Raw genomic sequence first — 19,428 nt, 5'->3', positions numbered from 1 at the left:
CTGGGGTTTTTTGTATGACCTTAGTAAGCTGACAGCAGACAGGAAAACATTCTTCAACAATTGTACAGACCTTCACCGGCCGCTGACACATGGAGAATATTCAGACATCAATGATAAAGATCTCTGTCAAATTGGACAACATCCATCACATTTTGCTACATGGGAAGCACTCTCCACTCCAGGTTCTCCAATTCATTCATGATGCAGAGCCAAAGGACACTTTTTTTTCCTCATATGCAGATAGCTTTGAGGATTCTGCTCACACTGCTGGTCACAGTCACAAGTGCTGAGCACAGCTTTTCAAAGCTCAGGCTCATTAAAACATATCTTCAATCAACGATGGCCCACAAGAGACCGACAGTGCTTGCTATTTTATAGCTGAAAATGCCATTGGCCAGTCTTTGGATCTCTCTGATGCTGTGCTTCAGTTCACAAGAGCAAAGGCGAGAAAAGCGACCTTTCAAACTAAAGGACTAGGGTTAACATTGTAAGGCTGTCACCTACTGTAGCACTGTTTAATACTGGTCCACCCAATGTTGGGTCACAGTTCAGTTTCCTGATGTTAGCACATTTCAGGTTTTCTTAAAATTAAAAAGTTTCTCTAAGCTTTGAGGAAACTATTTTTTATTTGCTTATACATGGCATGAATAAATACAGATTTTCAGATTCTAGCGTGCAGATGTATCCTCTTTCTGATAGAGATGAAATCATGCATGCAAATTGTGCATCAAAGTCATGAAATGGGCTACAATACAATAAAAATAAGGTATTCAAAAGTTTAACAATGGGGGGGCACTGAAGACTCTCCTCGCCATTTGGTCTAGGGCCAGTGCTGACTGGCTCCCTGTTCACTTCGCTTCCTGTTCTAAACTGCTGTCTGTGCTCTGAGGGCTGAATGCAGTTCTCATGGAAGTAAATGGGATTCTTCCACAGTGGAGATTGCATTTCAGTGGTAACTGGAGTGAACCGTATATACCAAGAATTCTCTATTTGTAAAATACTTTGAGATCCTCAGTTGCGGGGAGGGAGACTACAGAAGTGCAAACTACTATTGCATAGCTTTTTTTTTTTTTTTCAAGACAAACCTAAAATATTTTGAGGAACAGTACATTTTTAAAAAATTGTGTTCAATTCTGTGTATTCCAGTGGTGCCCAGAGACCCCTTAGGCCCCCATCCTAATATCATGCTATGCAATGTACAAATATCTAATAAAAGGAGGTCCTGGTCCTGAAGAGCTCACAGTCCATAGAGACAAACCAGACAAGGGGGTGGGGAGGGGATGTAACATACCAGCAGAGGGCTAAATTCTGGCATTTAGCAACAGCCTGGCTGGGCAGGCTACCTCCTGGAACTCCCCACCTGCAACACTGAGAGGACACTGATATTCCAGCATCAAATCATCCACATTGACAGCATGGTAAGGTACAGTTCTGCAGGTAAAAAATGATTCAAAGCAATTTTGATGCTACAGATACTAGGGTGGCTCCTCTTGTGGCCTTAGGGACAAAAGCCCCTGATTACACAGGTGTAAAGCTGGAGTAACTCTACTGAACATTGTGGAGTTATGTTGGAATTATACCAGTATAACGAAGATCAGAATTTGGTCTATAGTCTTCTGCTGCTTTTATAGAACTGAACTGATGAAAAGCTGTAGCACTAGAGAATGCCATTTTCCCGTCATGAGCAATAAGATTAAGTACATCTCTACATATTGACAACTAAAGATATTTTGGTTCTTTCCTTAAAGATTTCTCAAACTCTGAAGATGTTTGTCTCTGCCTTTTCTTTGCTTTTCCAGATGTTGTTACTCCAAATGGCTTGAATATTAAGAAATTTTCAGCAATGCATGAGTTTCAGAATTTGCATGCCATGTACAAGGCTAGGATCCAAGAGTTCGTTCGAGGCCATTTCTATGGGTATGCTTTTACTTTTCAAAACTGGCATCTGGTTGTATGGACCTTTTCCTGGAGGACCTAGAGTAGGAAGACTGTAAAGAGTACTTTATATCTGAGGTGGAATGTTCCCTAGTGATTCCAGTGACTGACTGGGAGCTATGATACAAATCCTAGATTTCATTTCTGATTCTGTTTAGTACCTTGTAGGATCAGGCATAAGGTGAAAGGTATGCTACTTGCCCAACATGGAGCTCAGTGGTCACTTTAATATGAATTACTGTAGGTAATCCTTAACTTTTTGATGATTGTGAGTCAGGAAGGCAGCTGCTGATGTCAGTGACCTTTACTGATTAGAGAATTGCTCTCTGCTTTGTTTGATCACCTATTGAACCATTTTGTGTTTGTTTGCTTGGTTGCAGCCATCTTGACTTCAACCTTGCAAGGACCTTGTTTTTCTTCATCGCTGGGAGATACGAATATTCAAACAAAGGAGCTGATTTGTTTCTAGAGGCCTTATCCAGATTAAACTTCCTGCTGCGGGTAAGAAAGCATTTGGAAATGCAGATAGCAGATATCTTATACACACACTTAATTCTATCAAGATGAAATTCACCCAGGTGTGAAGGTCACATACAAAAATCTCACCATGCTTTTGTTTACTATAACGTCTTTGGTCCCACAGCAATATGATGGCTTTCTTGCTTAGCTTCATAAACTTTCCTGTCAATTGGGGTGCCCATCAATGTTCCCTCTAATATTTGACAGGCCATGTGCGCAAAAAATTTCTTCTGTGCAAATTGTTGTGCGCGTGGTGCTTCGCCTTGTGCGTGGGGTTTAGGATCTGTGTGCGTGCGCAGCTTAGAGGGAACAGTGGTGCCCACACTTTGCCCATCCAAAGGGTGCCTCTGGCTGCATCCTGCTCAGCTCCTTCCTACCATGTTTATCCCAGGAACTTGGAGTCCTCTGCATGAAGGACCAATTTCTCAGTACTACCATTTCTGTGCTTTGGGTAGGAAGGGGCGAAGGTAGCTTCACATACTTTGGGGCAGTCAGAGTTCTGCTTGGCTCAGTCTAAGTCAGATCAGCCTCAGGGCTGCTGTAAATTAAACGCTACTTCCCATGGCCTTGCAACTCGAGGAAAAGCAGTCGTACAGTGTGCTCTGGCTATACCTCCTTGCTATCTTGACCTGCCCTCAGTATGCCTCCTACACCAATGAATGGGAGCAAGGCCAGCATAGATCCTTTATGCCATCTCTGTCTAGTTGAGGAGGCACCCTGCCCAGGGGATAGTCTCAGGAGGGTTTTAAGGACCCTCTACACTGTCAGAGTGGCATGAAGTGACCTTAGTGTAGCAGAGACTGGGGCCCTAGGAGTTTTGATAGTAATTGGTGCAGAGGTTCTATTACTATTTTTGAAGTAGGGCTTAGCTTCAAGTATCTGATTGTGTCTATTGGGCAAGGGCACACAGAAATCAAATGTATTATTTTGCTCTTAGCAGACAATAGTGTGGCTGCAGATAATTTAAATGCGCGTGTGTGCACGCTCTCTCTCTCTCTCTCTCAATTCTATCAGTGTGACGTTCACCCAAGTGTGTAGATCATATGCAAGAATCTTCACACCATGAAATCCCTGTGTTGAAGTGACAGGGAAGGTTGTATCGGGGAGCATCTGTAACCCTCTGTTCACTGTGGCCATCTGCACTTGCTCCCAATAGACCCATGTGGAACAGCTGTTGGAACAGGCCAAGGGAGATCTTATCTGCATCCAGTAGCCACCAAGTCCTGCAGAGTGGGTTCAAGGGGCAGAGATTGCTCTTCCAGCCCCTAAGCCTGCCTGCAAACTGGGGAATGAATTTCATCTAGTTTCCAGTTTAGCCCCCTCACTCCATTAGGCTTTTTGTTGGGGGGGTAGTTTAATTTCATTCTCAAAGACTTTCCCTTGTATTGAAACTGTGTTATTGTTAGAAGGCCTGTGGAGGCTTTGCATATTCACCCGGGCACAGCAGGAAAATGTGGTCCCCACCGCCAGCTCAAGCAGAACTTTCCACATCTCTGGGATGCTACAATCTCGATGCTAAAGAAACTTCCAGAATAACAATAAACCCTAGGTACGGCAGACTGGCAAAAATAGAAGACCCAATTGACTTTTAAATTGATTCCTTTTGTGAGACCGACAAACATCTCTGTCACCCAACAGTGACTTCGTGGGGGGTATACAGCTACTGTTTGTGCCTTTGTGCTCCTACCTGTGTCACTCCATCCCCTGCAGCTTCTGTGCCCCTGCAGTGCTGCCCTCTGCTCTGTATAGAGTGTATTTAGTAGCAGTTCAGTGATTCGCCCTTAGTATCCACCAGATTTTCATTTTTGTTCCTTTGAACTATAGAGAAATATTGGAAGGCATGCTTGCTATCTTACTCCATCGCAGTGTTGCCAACTCTCAGAACTTTATCATGAATCTCGTGATATTTGGTGCTTTTCTTAAAGCCCAAGCTTCTAGAGTCATGGGATCACAGAAGAATCTTTTCCACTACAGTTGCTCTACTGCCATCATCCATTAATTTATGACGGGGCGGGTTTCCTGCAATAGCTGGGGCTGGACTCAGTGACCCAGGAGATCCCTGCCAGTCCTATGTTTCTATGATATTGAAATCAGTGGACTGAATGGAAGTACTTGATCTGTTCAACACAACAAGTCACCTTATACTGGTGGTTAAATGTGATATAACATTAGCCATGTTTTAGCGGCATTCACCCAGCTAAGGTTTGCTAATGCTGTTTACAGCTAATGTCTTGCATAATGAAGAGGAGAGAGAATTGCTTAGGTGATGCATTGCACAGTTCTATTATTGTATCTAATTAATGTTGACATTAACAAAAAGTGTGGCTGACAAGAATCATGGAGAACATCCGGTCTGCAATTATTGCTGAGGATAATCCAATTGGGAGCAGCAAGCTATCTGTGCTATTTGTGAATCTAGGAATGCTTCCCTTCACATGCTTCTCAAATGGCGTGTCCCATCTCTACATATATGTGGCATCTGATGAAAATATTTGTAAATATTTTACAGAACCATTTTGGTGATGGTTTGAAAGCTTGGTTGGGACAGATCCTTGCTCTCCAACATTTCAATGTATATTTTATTAACAGCTAAGGTCATGGCACAAAGGGACCTTGTATCTGCCCTAAAGAGGGCTGATGAGGCCTTTCCCCCTGCATGGGAGAAACCATATCTGGCATAAAGCCGGCTTGTTTTATACCACTTGCCAGCCCCAATGCCTCTGGTACACAGGTAGATAGGACGGATGCTGGGGATCAGAGAGGAAAAAGCTGGTAGTGCAGTGCTCCAGCCATTTGAGCAGCCCTTTTGGGACCACTCCAGCAGCTGTAACGTAGTTCATCTCTTAGGTGGCTAATGGATTGGGATAGTGGAACAGACCCCCCTCAGCTACACCAAGAGAAAGCACTGTGGCCCATTCTAGTGGCAAGGGATGTACATCTGTTGACTATGTCTTCATGATACAGAAGCAAACTTCCCTGAAGTCCAAGATGCTTGCATCCCAGGTTTTGGTTCATGTCCTTTTCTAATACATATTCTTTCTAAACAGCTTTCAAAATTTTCTAGAGGGTGCCAGTAACTCCATAAAGGGAGCTGTCAGATACATTAGGCTCATAATGTAGATGTGCTGCAATTAAATGAAACATTTTTACAACCCCTAATGTTAATAAACATGCTTATAAATTAAAATTTTTAAAAATGGGTTTCTATTCTATGTCAATATTTCCCTGGAGCTTTGCATTTCTCCCCGTCCCCCTCCCCCCAGGCCAAAAACCAAACAAGCAAAAACATCATTGTGCTAAGGCAGGAGAGAGAACCAGCAAGAAAAATCAACTATAAACAAAGGCCCAGATTCTCCATGGCATGCAGTTTCTGCTGGCTGCAACAAGCCCTAGGAGACCTGTAGGAGAAAATTATGCTAGCTGCATACCTGCTGGGGATACACCCGTCGAGCTGATTTGAAACGCAGTGTGCAAAGAAATGGGACAAATGATAAAAACTGCATTTGATTTTAAACAATTCTTTCAGTTTAAATCATCTTAGCTGTTATCACAGTAACTTAATATTATGGTTTTAAATACTGTGTATGATTTTTATCTTTGCAGTTTGGCTTTACATCTACATCTTTTGAAATCTTTGTGGTAAGAGTAAAAAATAACAGTGTAGATCTTCAGTAATGTATTTGACTTTCCTGGTAACCCCTTTTAGCTCCAGTCCTGCAATGAGTGATGTTTGAGCACACTCCTTCACTTACACAGAGCCCCACTGAAGGCAGAGTCCACTCCCACAGACCTCATTGCAGGATCAGGGCCTTTTTGAACAACTAGTTAAAATTTGATGGGTTCTGCTGACCATCTGCTATGGCTAATTCCCAGTGTGGACAAGGTTTCTGTATTGTCTGGAATCTCTGTTAGTTTTTGCATAATGGTTTCTTGTTTACATTGCAAGTTTTCCCTCTCTTTCCTCTATTTAGGTTCACAGAAGTGATGTTACAGTCGTAGTGTTCTTCATCATGCCAGCAAAGACGAACAATTTCAATGTGGAAACACTGAAAGGCCAGGCAGTACGAAAGCAACTATGGTAATCACCATTCTCATTACTGCTCTTGAATGGTGAATTGAAGGGATAAGTGAATGGCTTTGGTGGAGAATAAGGCTCATTACTTTTCCTCTGGCTAAATGCAAGATAGTAAGTAACCTGAGTCCATTTGTGGGGAAGAGGGAGATAAGGATAATAAATTAGGGCAAGTATTTCCCCTTCCTTTTTCTAGTTTATTAACAAGGAACCTGATGCTCAATAGCTTTGCCCTTGTCACCATTTTTACCCCATGTAAAGTGAATGTTTAAACACTAGCATTCCAATCAGAAGGTTCGCATTTTGCACTCACTTGATCTGGGTGTAAATGACAGCACCAGGTGTTGACAGTGGAGAATCAAGCCCTGGGTCTTCTGTCTGATCCTGATACTCACTTTGGACCACATCCTGCCTTTGATCTCTAGCAACACTCTTGGACATTTAACCTCTCTGACTCAATTTCCCCATTTGTAAAATGGTGTTGATACTTCCCACCTTTCTAAAGGACTCTGAGATCTGTGGATGAAAGGTACTATATAAGAAATGGGTACTAGTATTGTTATTAAATGTCTCAAAGGGTTGTTTGGTGGCTCAGTTGATTAATATTAGTAAATTATTTTGAGATCCTTGAATGGTTCATACTCTAGAAATGCACAATAGTAACAGAAGTAGTATCCTTGGGATCACTGAACTGATCTAGTAGTTGCCATAGAGAACTAGAGAGAAATCAAAGAGAAAACTCAGATCAGATTTGTTCATCTGCCACAGTTTTCATATAGGAATACCTTTATCAAGGGCATCCAACACACATTCTCTCTAGTCATCCCTCTAAAACCAGTTGCCTCAAAGATGCTATGCTTTATTAAGTGGAAGGTTATTGCTCTCTTAAAAGAATACGTGAAACTTCCTGGGAGCTGTACCTGTAGTTTTTCACAAGAACTGCTTGCCCAAAGCATCAGTCCTGTGCCTAGAAACACTGTAGCAGTGAAATCCTGGAAACCCCTTGAAGCCAGTGTGAGTTTGTCCATTGACTTCAGTGAGGCCAGGATTTCTCTCAGTGTCAGATGTAGGACACTTTGTGCACTGTGAAAAACAGCCATGTTTACAATAAGCATTTTGACCTCTTTTGTGTTTCTCAGAAAAAATGAAAAGGCAAAGTTTAAATTAAGAGAAACATACAAAGGGAAAACACTGGGGCTTGGCTGGGATGAACGGAAGAGCCTGTTGTAGCTACAGTATGTGGTCCCTGATTTTCCAGTGCAACTCAGGATAAATTGATCCTATCTACCTCAGCTCAGCAAGCTAAAACCCTACAGTGTGCATTGTTCCTCAAGACATGCTATATCAGAGTATGTAGAACACTGCTGCCACATACTCGAGCTTTAAACAGCCTTTGAGCAATCATATGCAGTACTGCATATATCATCATCTTAAGCTGCTGGATAAAAGGACCTGCCATCAGCATTACCTTGTAACACTAGCTGATATCATGGATGCCATGGAGATTAAATGCCAAAAGAGGTTGGCAGTAATCAGGGGATAGAAGTTGGCTGATCTAGGATATAAAGCCCCATCTTCCTGTGCTGTGAAATAAGCAGCCTATCCTATTTGAATGAGTTTCAGAGGCAGCTAGTGGCATGAATCCAGGTGGAGCCTTATTTAGCTTTCCTCACGCACCTCCCTTTGTTTTCTCCCAGTTCATCTCAAATATTCATTAGAAATGACCCCATGCTGCAAAGTTCAGATCAGAATCCAGCGTTCCGCAATGTTCAGTGGGGTTCAGATCCAAGGGTTTGGTTCAGCTCATTTTACAGACTGAGTAAATAACAAACTTCACATATAGACTCTTCCGAACATTAAGAGTGGCAATCAGACTTGGCTCTGCCCACTGATAGGGTGGAAGCAAAAGAAACTCCATAGTCAAGGCTGCATTGAGATTCACACTTAAATCAGAAATAAACCCCCTCTTTTCCACACTTTGATTTAATCCAGCCTCCAAATTTAGCACAATAACTCTGCAGGAAGCCATTGGATTTTCTATGTAATTTTTTTTTTAATTTACTAACTTTTGTAAGAGAAAAACTGTTCAAAGCTCCCCTTTTGCAATGTTTCCTGCCAGACATACTCTTTTGCCTTCCCCTAGCTAAGGGAACACATTCACAATGACTCCCAAATGTTTCACACTCACATGCTCAGGGCTAGGACACTTTTGAAACAGGGTCAGAGAGGTGGGGTCACACAGATTGAGTTGACTCAGAAGCAGAACTGCCATTTCTGGTTAACCCTGTGTGGCTTGCCAGAAGGTCACCCCAGTTTGATGGACCAGAGGTGAGCAGACTAACAGGGACTCTCACTAGGAAGGATCAAGACCTTCCAGGGAATGAGGGGTGGGGCCTGGATGAGGGGTAGAATGGACATGAAGGGGGAAAATATGTGGGGAAGGCATAGATGTTGGCATGGGGGCTGGAGAACAGTGCTGGTCAGTGGAGCTCTCTGCTGAATCTCTGACCCCTGCTGTTCAGATTGGCACAGATTCCCTTCCTACACCCTTGGCCCCAATGCCCCTGCAGCTTCCCTGGCTTGATGCCCTTCCCACTCTTCCATGTACACCCCATAGCCCCATTCCACATTTAAATGGTTAATAGTTTTCATTCTTAAAAAGATTTAATTTATACATATGAAAAATAAACATTAGTAACAATGAGTGATAGTAAAAATGAATGAAATAGAGAAAACATGTCATTCTAAATCCTGCCATAAACATAATGATGACCAGGAACACCAGGTTGTCACTTCATAGAGCTTAAGGCCAGAAGGGCCCACCAGATCCTCGAGTCTGACCTCCTGTATAGCACAGACCACCAATGCCACCCAGCATCCATACACTAAATCCAACAACCAAACTTCAACTCTGTCTTCTTTTGACACGGTCTCCCACAGTATTCTTGTCAGCAAGTTAAGGAAGTATGGGCTGGATGAATGCACTACAAGGTGGGTAGAAAGCTGGCTAGATTGTCGGGCTCAACGGGTAGTGATCAATGGCTCCATATCTAGTTGGCAGCCGGTATCAAGTGGAGTGCCCCAGGGGTCGGTCCTGGGGCCGGTTTTGTTCAATATCTTCATAAATGATCTGGAGGATGGTGTGGATTGCACTCTCAGCAAATTTGCGGATGATACTAAACTGGGAGGAGTGGTAGATACGCTGGAGGGGAGGGATAGGATACAGAAAGACCTAGACAAATTGGAGGATTGGGTCAAAAGAAATCTGATGAGGTTCAATAAGGATAAGTGCAGGGTCCTGCACTTAGGACGGAAGAACCCAATGCACAGCTACAGACTAGGGACCGAATGGCTAGGCAGCAGTTCTGCGGAAAAGGACCTAGGGGTGACAGTGGACGAGAAGCTGGATATGAGTCAGCAGTGTGCCCTTATTGCCAAGAAGGCCAATGGCATTTTGGGATGTATAGGTAGGGGCATAGCGAGCAGATCGAGGGACGTGATCGTTCCCCTCTATTCGACATTGGTGAGGCCTCATCTGGAGTACTGTGTCCAGTTTTGGGCCCCACACTTCAAGAAGGATGTGGATAAATTGGAGAGAGTCCAGCGAAGGGCAACAAAAATGATTAGGGGACTGGAACACATGAGTTATGAGGAGAGGCTGAGGGACTGGGATTGTTTAGCCTGCAGAAGAGAAGAATGAGGGGGGATTTGATAGCTGCTTTCAACTACCTGAAAGGGGGTTCCAAAGAGGATGGCTCTAGACTGTTCTCAATGGTAGCAGATGACAGAACGAGGAGTAATGGTCTCAAGTTGCAGTGGGGGAGGTTTAGATTGGATATTAGGAAAAACTTTTTCACTAAGAGGGTGGTGAAACACTGGAATGCGTTACCTAGGGAGGTGGTAGAATCTCCTTCCTTAGAGGTTTTTAAGGTCAGGCTTGACAAAGCCCTGGCTGGGATGATTTAACTGGGAATTGGTCCTGCTTTTGAGCAGGGGGTTGGACTAGATGACCTTCTGGGGTCCCTTCCAACCCTGATATTCTGTGATTCTAAAGATGGTATAATTCTGAATGGTCACAAGCAACATACATTTTATATATTTTCTGCACTGCAGAAAAACATACCTCACAGTAAGCATGGGCAGTCTGACACCAAGCCTGTCTGTACTGAGGATATTTGTACTGATGTAGCTACACTGATGCAAATCCTCATTGCAGACACATTACATTGCTGTAATACGAGGCTTGCACCAATACAGCTTCCCCTGGTTTAAAACTGGTGCAGCACATCCATGTTGGTTAAGAGGTGATGTGATTACAGTCTAAAAGTATCTACATGGGAACAAATATTTAATAATGGACTCTTCAGTCTAACAAAGAAAAATATAACCCAATCCAATGGCTGAGAGTTGAAGCTAGACAAATTCAGACTGGAAATAAGGTGTAAATTTTTTAATGGTGAGAGTAATTAACCATCGGAACCATTTACCCACAGTCACCGTGGATTCTCCATCCCTGACCATTTTTAAATCAAGAGTGGATGTATTTTTAAAAGATCTGCTCTAGGAATTAGTTGAGGGAAGTTCTGTGGCCTGTGCTATACAGCGAGTCAGACTAGATGATCTCAGTGGTCCCTTCTGGCTGTGGAATCTATGAATCTATATGCTGGAGATTTGCTCTGGTGTAGCCAACCCCGTATAAATATCACCAGGACAGGCAAGTGCTAAGTTGTACACACCAATACAAAGCACAAACAGAACTATGCACAGTGTAATTTGTCAAAACCACCCTAACTCTATATTAATAGCACACACAAACTGCATTTACTGCCAGTTAAGACTGTGGCAGGGTATGCCGCATCCACCTATAATTTTAAAAACAGGGAAGTACGTTAAGGAAAAAGACTTCTGTATTCCTTTCCACCTGCCTACTGCACTGTCAGTAACACAATCCAGTGCTCCTTTTTCATACCTCAGCCTCAGCACACTTGTATTTAACACACAACTTTAAGTGACCTCAGATGTTTTTATATCATTTATATCAATAGATAAGCATTAGAGCTAAGTAAATCATAGATTTTTCAGTTTGGAGAATTAAACAATCAAAATCTGTATTTTTAGAAAAAAAAAGTTTTGTTCTCACTTAAACTGTTTTGTTTTTGTTTTTTTTTAATTTGTTTGGGGTCATTTGGGGGTGTGTTTCACCTTTGTTAAAAAAAAAACTAAATTTGCTAACAAAATGACATTTCAAAACAAAGTCAAAACATTTAATTCTGAAATGGCCGACCAATTTTAACTTTTTTCTTTAAAAAAAAAAATCCAATTTTGTTTAGAAATGAAACTATTTGCTGAATTCAATCCGAATTCAGTCCAAATTCATGAATAGTTTGTGACCCAAAAATGCATTTTTCAGCTAATTTCCCATGTGCCAAAAAATAATTTGCCCAGCTGTAATCAGCACATCTGTCTGTCACACATTCCATGTGTTTGGGGAGTTATTTTGCCTTAAAGCTTCTGAGGTCACTGTTAAGGTTTTGCAGTTAGCTACCACTACATCCTAACTATCAGAGCACACAAACATCTAGAGGGGAATTTCCAAATGCAGAAAAGAGCAACTATGCACCCAACTCCCATGAACATCTTTACAAAGCTTGTTCAGAACCATTAAAGATAGAAGGGGTTGTGAGGTAGTGGCTGGTTATTCAGAGTGAAGGTGCAAATATGTACGTGTGGAAGGGAGGTGGTTGGGGCTGACAAGGGGAGCTGTTTAGTGGGGATTAGAAGAGGTGTGAATGACTTACTTCTTGCCTTGCATTTTTTGTGTTGGTGGGGTATAGAGTCTAGCCACTAAGAAAAGGAGTACTTGTGGCACCTTAGAGACTAACCAATTTATTTGAGCATGAGCTTTCGTGAGCTACAGCTCACTTCATCGGATGCATACCGTGGAAACTGCAGCAGACTTTATATACACACAGAGAATATGAAACAATACCTCCTCCCACCCCACTGTCCTGCTGGTAATAGCTTATCTAAAGTGAGCATCAGGTTGGGCCCAACCTGATGCTCACTTTAGATAAGCTATTACCAGCAGGACAGTGGGGTGGGAAGAGGTATTGTTTCATGATCTCTGTGTGTATATAAAGTCTGCTGCAGTTTCCACGGTATGCATCCGATGAAGTGAGCTGTAGCTCACGAAAGCTCATGCTCAAATAAATTGGTTAGTCTCTAAGGTGCCACAAGTACTCCTTTTCTTTTTGCGAATACAGACTAACACGGCTGTTACTCTGAAACCAGTCTAGCCACTGTAACCCAGGAGGCAACCAACAGTTGGGAGCTGGTATCCAATTTTTCCAAGGTTCAGGGTATTCCAATAATATTTTTTGCCTCAGGCCCATCGCTAATACTCAAAAAGCAAAAAGGCAGGAAAAGTCCCATTGAAGTATTTTATGACTTTACACTACCTTTGCTGTTTTTTGAGTGCAGTGCATTTAGCTGTACTTTATGTTCTGTGAAATGCCATCTAGTGGCTGGATTTGCTAACTGCAACTTGTCCTTAAAGGAGCTTTTCACTGGTGTGCAAAAGGGCTACAACCAGTGGCATATTAATACCTACGCCGACAAGGCCTAGGCCTCGGGTGGCAAATTTGCAGGGGCGGCAAATTTATACTAGCAGCCAGAGGCTGCTTCCCCCGGCGCCGGTTCGCGGCCTCCGCCCCCGGCCCTGCCCCAACTCTGGCCCTGCCCTGCCCCCTCCCTGCCCCTATTGGTCCCCTTCCCCAAATCCCTGCCCTGGCCCTACATCCTCTCCTGAGTGCGCCGCGTCCCCCTTTTTTCCCCCTCCTTTGCAAAGCTGTTTTGCGCACAAGCACTAGCAGGGAGAAGCAGGACCCGGCGGCGCGCTCACGGGAGGAGGCGGAGGTGAGCTGCGGCGGGGGGGGGCCGGGAGCTCCTGGGGGGGTGGCAATTATTTCAGGGCCTAGGGGCGGCAAAATCATTAATCCGCCACAGGCTACAACAAAATGTTAAATGACATAAAATCTGCTCCAGACAATATTTATTATGAGTTTTCAACTTGGCCTAGGTTTGCCAAGAGGTTATCTGGTTTTCAAACCAATTTATCAGGAGGAACAGCTTGCAGCTTATCTACAGTTTGTCCTATTCCTTGTTTTTGAAGGCTCTTGCGGGTGGGAATTTTAAAACAAACCTATTTCTTCTCTCTCTGTCTCTCTTTTCGCCCCTCGGTTAGGTTAAATTTAAAACCTCTCATCCTTGAAAAGTGTCGCATTTCACTGCTTTTTCCACCCAAGACATTGCGGTGCTGTTTTTCTGTATCAGAGACATTAGTGATGTCTATTTGTCAGAGCAAGGGATTGGGAAGCAAGCACTACCAATTTCTAGTCCTGGTTTTACCACTGACTTTGTTTTTGGCCTTGGGCAAATCTCTGTGGGTCATATCCTCAGCTGTGCTGAAATCACAGTCAGTATGGCTGAGAACTGGGGAAGGTGCCGTAGCTTGCTTTCTGCCTCCCCTGATCCTGGGTCCCCCTGCTTAAGTTAGAGCACCAGCAGGAGCACTGTGTGTTCTGGCCCTCCCCCTGACATGTCCCATTTTTCATATTTATTTACTAGGGACACCGCACAATGTGTGAAAGAAAAATTTGGAAAGAAACTCTACGATGCACTACTGAAGTGAGTATGTAGGTTACTTTTGTGTTGATATTGCAGAGGAGCCAGCTGTATCACCCGTGTTGTTTATATATGTGTATTATGGATATAAGAAAAGAATTGGGAAGAGATAGGAACAAATGGTGTAATTAGGGATTTAGGAGATCCATGTTCAAGTCCCTGCTTCACAATAGACTTCCTGTGTGAACTTTGGTAAGTAACTTAGGGTAACATTTTCAAAAGTGACTTAAACATTTAAGAACCTAAGTCTCAGTGAGAATGAATGGGATGCAGGCTCCTAAGTCACTTAGGTGCTTATGAAAATGTTATCTTTGTCTGTCCCAGTTCCCCATTTAAAAAACGGGGATAGTAGTATTTCCCTACCTCACTGTGGTGTTGTGAGGATAAATACATTAAGGATTGTGGGGTATTATGGTAATGCGGCCATATAAGTAGCTTAGGTAGATAAAATACAGTGGAACTCCGATACGCTGAAACTTTGCTTATAGTAAAAAGGAAGAAAGTCTCTGTACTCCTTTATCAGGTCATACTCTCATTGATTTCAAAGAGAGCTTAGCCTGAGTTGGAAGATCTATATGATCCCAAATGCAAAAGATTGGGTTAGAAAAAACAACAAAAATAAAATGTCTATCAAAAATGGACACAATTTTTTTTTACACTTTTTTGCCCTGTTTGGTTTCAGCTATAGAGCTGATTGGATTTTTTTTAAAATGAAAATGAAATTTTGACAAAAATATAGAAATAAAAGTTCATGACAGATTTTGTGACTTGTTTTCTTTTTCAAATATTCCAAATACATCTAAGGGGGAATTGCAGCAAAGCTGTGAGGGGAGAAAGAGGACAGGATAGTCATGTGGATACAATATAGAGAAAACAGGACAAAACTCTATAAGGACCTGATTCAAAGCTGATTGAAGAAGCTGGAAAGATGCCTGTTGACTTCAGTGAATTTTGGATCAGCTCTATTTCAGTTTCTTCATCTTCTCTGTGTAACTTTAACGCAAACTCTTAATCATAATTTCCGAAAAAAATGATAAGCCATTTGGCGATATACCCTGTCTGTATTGCCTTTGCAGGGGTGAAATTCCAGATTTGAACAAGATCCTTGACCGGGATGATGTAACCATTATGAAAAGAGCCATCTTTTCAACTCAGGTCAGAGAAAATAGTCATTACTTACACAGGTTTCAGAGTAGCAGCTGTGTTAGTCTGTATCTGCAAAAAGAAAAGGAGGACTCGTGGTACCTTAGAGACTAACAAATTAATTTGAGCATAAGCTTTCGTGAGCTACAGCTCCGATGAAGTGAGCTGTTGCTCACGAAAGCTTATGCTCAAATAAATTTGTTAGTCTCTAAGGTGCCAAAAGTCCTCCTTTTCTTATTACTTACACAGTTATTGGATGGAAAAGATAAACATGGTCATATATAAGGGTCATGTATCGTGAACAGGGATATGTATGAATTGGAGAATCATTTTCCATCATGTACGTTTCTCATAGGGTCAGTTTTTTAAACTCAGTGTGTTTTTTCCATTCTCTCTGTGTTTCTTTTTAAGAATTAGTATCAAACCATCCTAGCTACTTTTGGTAGCACAAGAGCACTCCCACCACCTGATGTATTTCCCTGAACTCCTTGGTCCTCTCCTTTTAATAGTAAATTCAAATTCTTCACAATTCCTCATCCTACTACATCTCAGCCCTTGCTTTATTTCCATCCCTTCTTGATTCCTGGACTCTTCCATTTTTAACTGTGGGGATAATTAACCATTAAAACACCTTACCTTGGGGTGTGGGTGATTCTCCATCACTTACAATCTTTAAATCAAAATGGGTGTCTTTGTAAAAGATACTGTCTATTACAAGCAGAATTTATTGGGCTAGATTAAAGAATTATCAGGTAAAATCCTATGGCACTGTGTTATGCAGTAGGTTGGACTAAATTATCACAATGATCCTTTCTGGCCTTAAATTCAAAGGGTGAAACCCTAGTCCTCATGAAATCAATGGCAAAACTCCCATTGACTTCAATGGGGCTGGGATTTCACCCTAAGACTCTGTTAATGGATTCTTTGCCAGCAGTTTTTCATGTCTTGGTCAAAGTTTGCCTTTATTCTGATGTAGCGACAGTCTCTACCTCCAGTGACCACCCACAACATGATCGATGATTCCAATGACCCGATCCTCAATACCATCCGGCGCATTGGACTCTTCAATAACCGCACAGACAGAGTTAAGGTAAAATCTCTTTTTTTTCCTAATGGAATTTCATTAAACTACCTCATCCTAATTAGTTACTGTTGGAGGAAGTGTAGCTATTCTTACTAGAGATGTGTGGAATAAAATACCCAATACCTCTTTGAATAGCAACAGCCTGTCACTTTTTACAGACACCATCACCTGCTTATTACCCACAGAATTTCAAGTTAGGCATTTAATGTTGGGGTGGTATAGCTGTTATTAAAACATTCTAGACACAATTTTTAAAATCCTGGCCCCACTGAAATCAATGGCTAAATTTCCATTGACTTCTTTGAGGCTGGGATTTCACCTGATGGGCCTGCAGCCCAGTAAACCTTTATATGTTGTTTACTCAAATCTAACAACAGGGCCATATTATAAAGAGAGGAAAACAGCATCTTCCAACCCTTGCAATGAACATGAACCCCGTATATTTGTGGTAGGCAAGCCCAGTAAAGGTTGAGCCCGTACTCCAAATGTCTCTTTCTGCCCACACTTCTGGGCAGGGTTCCCAAAGTGGGTGATGTGGCTTACATAGTCACCTTTAGTGTTATGTGGCTCAGAGAGGGATTGCATCTCCTTGTAAGATCTCCTTTGGGGCAGTGTACCTAGGTACCACACCCGACTGTGGGTTGTGGCTAAATGCCGTACCCTAACTCAGGGATGGCCAAACTTACTGGCCCTCCGAGCCGCATACGACAATCTTCAGAAGTCGAGAGTCCAGGCACACCTACCGGGGGCTGGGGCTCAGGGCTTGCCTGAAGAGGTGCCTGATGGGGTTCGGGGCTGCAGGCCCACTCCTGCTGAAGCCCTGAGCCCCGGCAGGAACACCCCACAGATCTGAACCCCTAAGACTCCCCTCCCTGCTGGGCAGGGTGGACTCCCCTACTCCACCATCCCGCTGCAAGGTAGAGGTCCCAAGCTTCTCCACCTTCCCCCTCCCTCCCCAGCCTGGTAAGTGGAGAACTGGGGGGAAATGTGTGGGGGCTTCACAAGCTGCATTTTAGTGGTAAAAGAGCCATATGTGGCTCACAAGCCACAGTTTAGCCACCCCTGCCCTAACCCATAATATTCAATTATGTTGTTTTTCTTATTAAAAAGAGGGGATGATGTCACCAATGAACCATCTGAAGATTAGTTTTAGATGTCAACAATATTTCCACAATAGGTTTATATGAAGAGATTATAAAAGAAAAGGTACCATGTATGTAGAGGGGTGAACATAAGAGTGGCCATACTGGATCAGACCAAAAGTCCATCTAGTCCGTATTCTGTCTTCTGACAGTGGCCAATGCCAGGTGCCCCAAAGGGAATGAACAGAAGAGGTAATCATCAAATGATCCATTCCCTGTCGCCCATACCCAGCTTCTGGCAAACAGAGTCTAGGGACACCATTCCTGTCCATTCTGGCTAATAGCCATTGATGGACCTATCCTCCATGAACTTATCTAGTTCTTTTTTGAACCCTCTTATAGTCTTGGCCTTCATAACATCCTCTGACAAGGAGTTCCACAGGTTGACTGTGCATTGTGTGAAGAAATACTTCCTTTTGTTTCTTTTAAACCTGCTGCCTATTAATTTCATTTGGTGACCCCTAGTTCTTGTGTTATGAGAAGGAGTAAATAACACTTATTTACTTTCTCCCCACCAGTCACAATTTTATAGACCTCTATCATACCCCCCTTACTCGTCTCTTTTCAAGCTGAAAAGTCCCAGTCTTATTAATCTCCCCTCATACGGAAGCCGTTCCATACCCCTAATAATTTTTGTTGCCCTTTTCTGAAGCTTTTCCAAGTCCAATATATCTTTTTTGAGATGCAGCGACCACATCTGCACACAGTATTCAAGATGTGGGCGTACCATGGATTTATATAGAGGCAATACGATATTTTCTGCCTTATTATTAAGGCTACATTTATGTCACAGAGGTCACGGAATCTGTGACTTCCAGAGACCTCCCTGACATTCTCTGCTTCAGCCCCAGGGACTGCTGGACTCCAGCTGGCAGCCAGCAGGGCCCTGGCAGGGTTCCAGCAACAGGCAACAGCAGCAACGGGGCCCCCTGCAAGGGTCCAGTGACAGGTGACTGACCCCTGAGGGGGCTCTCCTCAGCGTTCCAGGGATAGGCGACAGCTTCACACAGGGTGGAGGGAAAGGGGAACACCTTGGGCGAGTGGCTGGAGATGTCCTGTTTTCTCTGTGGGAAATATGGTCACCCTGCATCTTCCAGCTGCCCCGAGCAGAGGATGAACCCCACAGCTCCCAGCCACCACAGTGGTGGCGGGAAACCATGGAGCCACAGAAGCAAAAGCCACAGACAGGTTGCGGGCTCTGTGAATTTTTATTTATTGCCCATGACCTGTCCATGACTTTTCCTAAAAATAACTGACAAAATCGTAGCATTACTTATTATCTATCCCTTTCTTAATGATTCCCAACATTCTGTTCGCTTTTTTGACTGTCGCTGCACACTGTGTGGATGTTTTCAGAGAACTATCCACAATGACTCCAAGATCTTTCTTGAGTGGCAACAGCCAATTTAGACCCCATCATTTTATATGTACAGTTGAGATTGTTTTCCAATGTGCATTACTTTGCACTTATCAACATTTGAATTTCATCTGCCATTTTGTTGCCCAGTCAACCAGTTTTGAGAGATCCTTTTGAAGCTCTTCACAGTCTGCTTGGCACTTAATTATCTTGAGCAATTTTGTATCATCTGCAAATTTTGCCACCTCACTGTTTATCCCTTTTTCCAGATCATTTATGAATACGTTGAATAGGACTGGCCCCAGTACAGATCCCTGGGGGGATACCATTATTGACCTCTCTCCATTCTGAAAACTGACCATTTATTCCTACCCTTTGTTTCCTATCTTTTAACCAGTTACCAATCCATGCGAGGATCTTCCCTCTTATCCCATGACAGCTTACTTTGCGTAAGAGCCTTTGGTGAGGGACCTTGTCAAAGGCTTTCTGAAAA

The 19,428-nt window shown here is 43.0% G+C and overlaps 1 protein-coding gene across 1 annotated transcript in view; it reads left to right on the top strand.

The window, feature by feature from the left end:
* GYS2 (glycogen synthase 2) overlaps window positions 1-19,428 on the top strand; it is a 71,781-nt gene that overhangs the window by 39,982 nt on the left and 12,371 nt on the right. The window contains exons 6-11 of the mRNA XM_048836285.2: window positions 1,800-1,917; window positions 2,316-2,436; window positions 6,426-6,532; window positions 14,153-14,212; window positions 15,286-15,364; window positions 16,329-16,442. Of these exons, the coding sequence (XP_048692242.1) occupies window positions 1,800-1,917; window positions 2,316-2,436; window positions 6,426-6,532; window positions 14,153-14,212; window positions 15,286-15,364; window positions 16,329-16,442 (599 nt within the window). The remainder of the gene's footprint in view (window positions 1-1,799; window positions 1,918-2,315; window positions 2,437-6,425; window positions 6,533-14,152; window positions 14,213-15,285; window positions 15,365-16,328; window positions 16,443-19,428) is intronic.

The sequence above is a fragment of the Caretta caretta genome, chromosome 1 (assembly GCF_965140235.1).
Source record: "Caretta caretta isolate rCarCar2 chromosome 1, rCarCar1.hap1, whole genome shotgun sequence".
NCBI lineage: Eukaryota > Metazoa > Chordata > Testudines > Cheloniidae > Caretta > Caretta caretta.
This window is presented reverse-complemented; position numbering and strand designations above follow the sequence as displayed.